The sequence below is a fragment of the Mandrillus leucophaeus genome, unplaced genomic scaffold (genome assembly GCF_000951045.1).
Source record: "Mandrillus leucophaeus isolate KB7577 unplaced genomic scaffold, Mleu.le_1.0 Scaffold560, whole genome shotgun sequence".
Taxonomy (NCBI): Eukaryota; Metazoa; Chordata; class Mammalia; order Primates; family Cercopithecidae; genus Mandrillus; species Mandrillus leucophaeus.
This window is the reverse complement of record NW_012106031.1, coordinates 673,654-683,202: the sequence shown is the minus strand read 5'-3', so window position 1 is coordinate 683,202 and position 9,549 is coordinate 673,654. Positions and strand designations below refer to the sequence as shown.

Below are 9,549 nucleotides of genomic sequence, written 5' to 3'. Positions count from 1 at the left end.
ACTATAGAAATTACGAATGAAAATGAAAAATTCAAAGAAAAGGAATTTTGAAATTGAAAGATTTATATGTAAATCTTAAAGACATTTATGAGAACTATATATAATCATGTCTAGATTTCTAAGCCTAAAATAAACTGAATCAACTCAATTACTTTTTTTAAACCATAAATAAGATGTCATGTTACAGAGGTGAGAAAAATTTTGACAACATCTTAAGTCTGGTGAAAACTCTTCAGAAAAGTTTCAAAGTCATAAGTCATTTTAAAATTAAGATGAGTTTGAGAATTGCCAAGGGCCATGCGTCTGTGTGAACTGAGCAATGTACCAGATAATTTAACATTTAATTACTTCCAGGAAGTTCTGAACTTAAAAAGAACATTCAGGTCAAAACGAAGGGGGTAGTTACTAATCCCTAGTGAAAGACAAAGTTGAGATTGATATCTTTTTTCAAGTTTTCTAAAATTAATCAGCTTTACCCAGGTAAGCACAGGCATTATTGTACTTGGAGGTTAAGGTGCTGAGTTTCCTATTCATCATGGTATCTTATTGCAGTCTTAAATTTTTTTTTTTTTTTTGAAACAATGTTTCGCTCTCTTGTGGCACATCAGTTGTATGTGATTTTTTTTTTTTTTTTTTTGAGACAAGGTTTCCCTCTATTGTGGCACATCTGTTGTGATCAGTGGCACGATCACAGCTCACTGCAGACTCAACCTCCCTGCGTAAATGATACTTCCATCTTAGCCTCCTGAGTAGCTGGGACTACAGGCACACGTCACCATATCTGGTTAATTAAAAAAAAAAAAATTCACAGAGACAGGATCTCACTACGTTGCCCAGGCAGTCTGAACTCCTGGATCTGGCAACCCTCCTGCCTCAGCCTCCCAAAGTGCTGGGATTATAAGTGTCAGCCACTGCATCCAGCCTCTTCTGCCCATCTTTAAACTGAGTTATTTGCTTTTCTACTATTGAGTTGTATGAGTTCTTTATACATTTTGGATAGTAACCCCTTATCAGGTATATGATTTGCAAGTAGTTTTTGCAATCTGTAGGTTGCTGTTTCATTGTACTGATTGTTTCCTTTGCTGTGCAGAAGCTTTTCAGTTTAAAATAGTCCTATTTATTTTTGCTTTTGTGGCCTGAGCTTTTGCTGTAATATCCAAAACATCATCACCAAGGCCAATGTCCCAGAGTTTTCCCCCATGTTCTCTTCTAGGAGTTTCATACTTTCTGGTTTTATTTTAGGTCTTTCATCCAATTTGAGATGATTTTTGTGTATGGTATAAATAAGGGTCCCATTTCATTCTTTTGCATGTGAAAATGCAGTTTTCCCAGCACTACCTGTCAGACAGACTATCCTTTCCCCTTTGTGCCTTCTTGTCAAAAATTAGTTGGCTGTGTATGTTTGGATTTATTTCTGAGTCAAGACTTATTATAAAGCTACTGTCATCAAGACATTGTGGTATTGGCATGGAGACAAAAGGACTGAGAGAAAAGAATAGAGTTCAAAAATAAAGTCACATGTAAGTATGGAAAAATGAATTTTATATGAAGGTAAAAAGTTAAGTCAAGAGAGAAAGAAGAGTCATTTAAAACAAGTGGTGCTGGAACAACTGGATATCTACATGCCAAAAATATAAACTTCTAACCATTTCTCACACCATATACAAAAATTAACTTGAAATGGGTCCTATACTCAACTATAAATTTTAAAACGTTAACACTTCTAAAAGTAAAATTAAGAAAAAAACTTTTTTAAAAAAATTTCGTTGAACTTGGGTTCAACGAAGTTTTCTTAGATATACCATCAAAAGTATGATCCATAAAAGAAAAAAATAGATAAATTAAACTTTATCAAAATAAAGATGTTTTTCAAAAGACACTGTTAAGAGAATGAAAAGACAAGACACAGACTGAGAGAAAAAGGATTTGTATCCAGAATATGTAAAGAACCAAGACTCAATTGTAAGAAACCAATCAACCCAGTTTTTAAAATAGACAAATGATTTGGACACTTGACCAATGAAGATATACAAACATCGAATAAGCACATGAAAACAAGAAGGACATCATTATTCAGTGGAAAAGGGCAAATTAAAATAACAATAAGGTATAGAAGTATTAGAAAGACTAACGACTAACCAGGCCAAATAAGTGCTGACGAGGATGTGGAGGAACTGAAACTACCACAGACTGCTGTTGAGAATGTAAACTAGAACAAAAACTTTAGAAAGTAATTTGGTAGTTTCTTAAAAAATTTAACATGCAAATGTCATATGATCCATTCATTCCACTACTAGGCAGTTTCCCCAGAGAATGAAAGCATTTGTCCAGATGAAGCTTGTACAGTAATGTTTATAGCAACTTCCTTTAGAATAGCCCCAAACTGGAAATCATCCAAAAGTCTATCAACAGCTGAACAGATAAACTGCAGTATATTCATTAAATAGAACTCCACTCAGCAATAAAAAGAATGACCTATTGATACACATTACAATATGGATTAATCTTAAAATAATTATACTTAGTGAAAAAAAGTGCTTACTGCATGATTCCATTTTTTAAGAGTTCTGAGAAATGCTCATAGTGACAGAAAGCAGCTTAGTGGTTGGCTGTGACAGGGTAGTAAAAGGTAGAAAAAGGAATTACAAAGAGGCATGAGAAAACTTGGGTGCTATAGATTTGTTCAAAACATGTATCTGCCACAATGATCTTGATAGCCTCCATTACTTGTTTTTGTTTGTTGTTTGTTTTTTTTCTTTTTTTGACAGAGTCTCATTCTTTCACTGAGGCTGGAGTGTAGTGGTGTGATCTTGGCTCACTGCAACCTTTACCTTCCGGGTTCCAGCAATTCTCCTCCCTCAGCCTCCCAAGTAGCTGGGATTACAAGCATGCACTACCACACTTGGCTAATTTTATTTTCAGTAGAGATGGGGTTTCACTATGTTGGCCAGGCTGGTCCCGAATGCCTGAACTCATGATCCAACCCCACTGGCCTCCCAAAGTGCTAGGATTACAGGAGTGAGCCACTGTTCCCAGCCGCCTCCATTACTTTTCTGATGAGACTTGTGACATTAATAAATGTGTGATATTACATAATGAGTTATATCATTATTTGAAATATCTGCATGACTTGGTGATCTGATATTTTCCGAATGACTGAAGCATAATAATATAAAATCATGCACGGGTAAAAGATGCATTCAAACTGCAAGATCAACGAATGAACTTAATGTAACTGAATATGAAAAGTTCACGAGTAAGGTTTGAGATTGCACATTGCAAACAGCCTTTAGGAGAATTTAGCAAAATCTACTATGGTGGGTAGAATTTGAATATGGCCTTCCAAATATGTCCTACTCTAATACCTGGATCCCTATGAGTGTAAGTACTACTCGTAATATGTTCTATCATGTACAGTTGACCTTAAAATAAGATTACCCAGGTGTGCCTGATCTAATCATACAAGCCCTTTTAAAAGTAGAGAGTATTCTTTACCTAGTAACATAAGAGAAAGTTAGAAAAATTTAAAACACTTGAAGGATTTAGCAGGCCCATGCTGGCTTTGAAGATAGAAAGACCATGTGAAAAGGAATGTAGGCAACCTCAAGGAGCTAAGAGATGCCCCTGGCAGACAGCAGGCAAAGAAATGGGAACTTTAGACGTATAGCTGCAAGGAACACGATTCTGCCAGCAACTGAATGAGTCTGGTAGCAGATTCTTCCCCAGAGTCTCCAGATAACAGCTCAGCCTGACATCCTGATTTTGGCTTTGTAAGACCCTGAGCAGAGAACACAGTCAAGGCTGTCAGGACTTCTAACCTACAGACCCTGTCAGGTAAAAAAATGGGTGTCACTTTAAGCCCTCAGATTGTGATAATTACTTATGGAGAAATCAAAAGCTAATACATTTACGTAAATCAAAATACAGAAACTCGGATCCAACAATCTCACTACTGAATTTTTACCTATAGATACACTTCCAAATGATTCTTACAGTTAGTCCAAGGATATTCATTGAACACTTTGTAAAAACAAATAATAAAAATGACCAAAGTATCCACAAATAAAGTTGTGGTTAAATAAATTATGTAAATCCACAAAATGGAATATTCTGTAGCCATTACCAGAAAAAGGTAGAATTGTATAGATAACTGTAAAACAGTAAAACCATCACACATTATAGTAATAACAACAACAACAAAAAAGCAAGATCTGAAATACTGTTGGAGTATAATTTGTTTCATAATTAAATTTAAAGCATCTGTATTAAACATTTTTCTGGAAAAAAAATTTTAAAACTGTAAGCAGCAATTTGAGAGAGACTGAGTGGAAGGTTTCATTTTCAATTTTCTACCTTTCATTATATTTTCAATTTTCTAATGAAGTTTATTATTCTTATTCATTTAAAACATATAAACAGAGGTTACTAGTCAGAGTCTAGATAAACACTTGCTTGGCTCCTGTACAAAACTATCTTCTTTTGTTTTATTTAATTTGGACTTGCCATCTGGAATTTGCATCTATGGTCCTTTAACAATTACAGTAAGACCAAAATCACCTTTCTTCAAGTCCGTCCCACCTCCCAAATCTAAGTTTTTCAGTAGCATTCCTTATTATTCAGGGGCTTCATTTGCATCCATGTAAATGTTAGTATGTATTTATAATATTTACACATTTAAACCATTAAAACATACAATGTACCTAACACAGACAATGCCATCCTGATGAGGATAAAGATGATAATGAGCTAGGTATTCTGCAGTTACATGGTAATATTGAGAAATATTTCAATAGCAAGCAAAGTAGTATAACAAAACAGGACCAATAATTACAAATCATGAAAAATTAATTTCTGTAAGCAGAAATTAATGAGCTATCTACAATATATTTACATATTTTAATTTAGAAATGTTTTTCATATTTCTTTAAATTTCTCCTAAAATGAGTAAATAATTTTTAAAAGTAAATTCCTTTCACTTATTAAATACTCTATTTGTAAAGCTTATGAGATCAAATTTTACTTCTGATTGTATTTTCTACAACAGGACGTTGGACAATGAAAAAAACTTTAAAACATACTATTAATATAGCACTTCAAAGTTTTCTTTGTCAAAAGTTGTTAACATAAAGGTGTTGAAAGTCACCAGAAATAAATACCAAGACATATTCATAGACTGATCACCTTTTTGTTTGTCCACATATGAAAGAAGTTCATAATTCAAAAGTGAGTCAAAGCATTGCGAGATTATTACATATGACCATCAAAAAAGAGGTTGTGCAGGGTGCTGTGGCTTATGTCTGTAATCCCAGCACTCTGGGAGGCCAAGGCAGGAGAATCACATGACCCCAGAGTTTAAGACCAGCTTGAGCAACATAGTGAGACTCCATTTCTACAAAAAAATTATTAAAAATTAATTCAAACATTTAGAAGAGAGGTTGTGTGGAGATGTACTTGGAAAATGATATACAATGAACTAAATATAAGATAGTACTGTCACTGTTATAAAGTCTAAGTACACTATCTTTTTCTAGTGTTTTGCACATAAAGATTATATATAACTGAATTCCATATGTAACTATATTCTAATAATAAATCTGTCTTTTTAAAAAAGCAGTTGACATTTTCTAGAAAACAGCAAAGTGCTACAGCCTATAAAAATACTGACTATAGGTACAGACTCTTTTGTTATCTGGAAATGTTAGACAAAATCCTTGGAAACTTTACAAGGAGAAATCAAAGAGACTGAACATATAAAAACAATAAAACATGACATTAAAATGTCATCATGCAAAATTATCAGATCACATTACCTGAAACCAGTTCCATAATGATGTAGACAGGCTGTCTTTGTGTGCAAACTCCTATAAGTTTGACAATATTCGGATGATCATATTGCTTGAGAATTCTAGATGAGATGAAAATATAAGAATAGTTATCATTTGAATAATAAAGCATTAATTTGTGATCACACATAGTGTTTACAACTAGAATACTCTTGAATCATAATTCAATTTTTAAAATTTTGGTATGACCCCAAATTATGATAAATTAGATGTATACAAATGAGTAAAGTCTTCCCTCAGTATCTGTAGGAGATTGGTTCCAGGACCCCCGTAGATACTGAAATTTATGCATGTTCAAGTCTCTTACATAAAATGGTGCAATATTTGCATATAATCTACATGCATCCTCTCACGTATTTTAAACCATCTCCAGATTATTTTTAAGACCTAATATAATGTAAACGTTATATAAATAGTTGTTATACTGTATGGTTTATGGAATAATAAGAAAAAAATTCTGTACATGTTCAGTACAGATGCAATCATCAACTTTTTTCCCCCTAATATTTTTGTTCTGTGGCTCATGAAATCCACAGATACAGAACCCATGGACACAGAGGCCCAACCATACTGGTACATATTGGCAACATAATATGGATGCAAATGAGTCAATTATCCTTAATTAAATATTCTTTTAAAAATTATTATCTACTCTGAATGATTAACAACCATGTTAAATAGAAATGAACTAGTTAATCTAAAACATGTACAACTCCCTTCAAATTATAATATCTGGTTTTAGCCACTACCACAAAAGTATAGCTGAAAAGTATCAGTGGGCCAAAAATTGTGAGCTGCTGGGGCAGCATACATATATTTATTTTTAACACACATACTTGATTTTAAAATACAGAAAATAAGAAATCATTTTATACTGGTAAATGCTACATTTCATTGGATTTTGTAATAGTTAAATACTTTCTTGATCAGGATCAATTTCAAAATGGTAGAAACAAAAGTTCTGAGAAAGTTGGCAAATGGATAATTGAATAATAGAGTTTCAACAGAGACTTCAGCTGAAGCAGAGTTGACTTTGGATAAGGGCAAAATTTCATCAGTGGGCTATGAAAGTAGGATAGACTTGAAACCATGTCCCTAAAGAGTTAAGAAAAAAATCGCAGCACAGTAATGACTAACAAAAATTCTTGAGTTTGCAGGATAGCACATAAAAAAAGAAACAACTTGCTCTATCACTGAAACTCCCGTTGTTTATAAAAGAACTGCTGAAATTGGTTTGAAGAAATAGGGCTAACTGGCATCTATGCAGGAACAAGCTTGCTAACATCACGGCCTGAATTTCCAGTACATAGTTTAGACTAACTCCCCCTGGATTTGCACATATGAACCATGAGATTGCATGAAGAGATAACCGTGTGTGGCCAAGGACTTTCCAGGCCTCCCATTTCCCCTTCCACTAATCACTTAGTAATTTCAGAATCTACCCCCTCAACCTTTTCTAATAAAAATATTGCTCTGAAATCATTAACAGTTGATGTTTAACAGTAAGTTTTTCTTTTCTCAAAGACCTGGTGTCACGGTATTGGCTTCTAGCACATTGGGCAGTGAGCCCCTTCTACTTGATAATGCAGTCACCTATAGAACTCCAAACATGAGCTAAAAATAAACTAAATTCCCTCTGATGCCTGTCTGTCCCAATTATTTCTATTACCAAATCTTATTCTTTATCTTATCGACATAGTTGTAAATTCACTCATATTTGAAAATTGCTGTATCCTTTCCTAAGAGAACGAAAAAGGTAACTTCGGAGAAAGACAAAAAATTTATGCATGTATTGTACATGTACAACTAAAGCAAGGAGAGCTATAAAAATGTTTTAGACAATATAAAAAGATAGAAATGAAAAGACAGACTGGCAAGAATTCTAAAGGAAATATTCTGCCAATAACTTTGGCCTTGCAACTTCTACTAGAAATTTAAAAGAAAGGTTTAATGATGTTTGACTTTAATATTTTAATTTCACAGGTTAGAAACTGTCTAAGAAATTTGCACAATACAGCATGAACTCAGATAATATTAAATATCTAAATATATACTTCTAGTGTATACTAGAGGACACTTGGAAGTTTGCATGAATGTAAGTTTCGTTTTTAACATAAAACTATAATTTCACCTTAAAAGAAGAAATTAAACTCTGCAATAAAAAAAGTTAGAAAGCAAGAAATTTAAATATTTTTGAAAACATGTGAGGCACAGTCTTTTACCTTAATACTTATGAACAACTGTAAAATAACGAGGCTGTGAATTTCAGTTGTGTTCACATGCCTTTTAATTCATCATAATTTCTTTTCTGACTTGCCAACAAGTCATGAAAAAGGTTTACTGCTTTACTCTGCAGATAACATTTCATAAATGCATCCAACTACTTTAGCCATTGCCATTATTCATTTTTAGATGATGAATTAGTATATATATTAGTATATATACATGGCTGTATGCCATGTAACTTATGAATAGTTCTCTTGTTGCCATGGCAATATTCTCCCATTGCACTTTCCTTTTAATACACAAAAACATATGGATCCATGTATCCTCTTCCTTTCCCATCCATCCATCCATCCATCCATCCATCCATCTGTCCATCCATCCATCCATCCATCCATCCATCCATCCATCCATCCATCTGTCCATCAATTCATCCATTTCCCACCCACATGTCCATCCAGGTTACTCTTTCCAAAGTGGCTTCTGGAAAGATGCATTTGTTTTGTGTTTTGTTATATATACTCAATTTTACCACTAACAGAAGAGTTTTAAGTATGTGCAACATAGGTAGCAGGTATTATTTTCTATTATTTAGCTAATAATAGAAAAAAAAGAGAATCCATCATCTTAGAAGATTAGAAACAAAAAAATATGCAAACTTTAGAAGAAATGCCAGATACTGAGGTGAAGAAATCTGAGGTTCTCAGAAATGAAATCTAACGGCTGAGAAAACAGAACCAAGCCGTACTATCTAAGGAGAGTAGGACAGATTTAATTATCTACTTAAACATATATGTAAGCTGTACAGTTCATGTACATAATATACTAATTTTTTATAATAAGCACAGTATTGCATGTATACATATACGTATATGTATGTGTGATGAAAGCAAAATAATGTAACATTTTAAGAACTTGAATAATACTGCTTTTTAACACTTGGTTTGACTATGATTGCTGAATTGATCTGCAGATTATTACAAAAGGATAGACTTTTGGATTCCACATTGTAAAAGTGCTTACCCCTACTATTTCAGTAAATCACAATTTAAGATGCCTTCAAACCTACATTTTAATAAATCATTTACATAACAAATACATACTTTGATTAATTTAAATAACTCACTTGGCTTCTTGTAAAAATTTTATTTTCAATTCCTGAGGAAGATCTTCTTTACATGTTTTAACAGCAACAGAAGTTTTATCCTTTAATGTGCCCTTATATACTTCACCAAAATTTCCCTGAAAATAGAAATATATTCATTGTCTGGGGTAAATGACAGCATGTAAATCTTCACCAAATACAAGCAAAGGTACCAAGGAGGAGGAAGGTGCTTACCTACATGTCAGTATCACCTGAGATTAACTAATTTCTATCAGACATAAGAACTTCTAACTTTACTCTATGGCTAGGACATATTTTGGTATAAAATGCCTGATTTGGCTGGGCACGGTGGCTGACTCCTGTAATCCCAGCACTTTG

The 9,549-nt window shown here is 33.4% G+C and overlaps 1 protein-coding gene across 1 annotated transcript in view; it reads right to left on the bottom strand.

The window, feature by feature from the left end:
- Nucleotides 1-9,549, bottom strand: part of FER (fer (fps/fes related) tyrosine kinase) — a 498,838-nt gene that overhangs the window by 141,600 nt on the left and 347,689 nt on the right. Inside the window, exons 15-16 of the mRNA XM_011998204.1 lie at nucleotides 9,193-9,308; nucleotides 5,811-5,905 (exon numbers count right to left, since the gene is read on the bottom strand). Coding sequence (XP_011853594.1) covers nucleotides 5,811-5,905; nucleotides 9,193-9,308 — 211 coding nt within the window. The remainder of the gene's footprint in view (nucleotides 1-5,810; nucleotides 5,906-9,192; nucleotides 9,309-9,549) is intronic.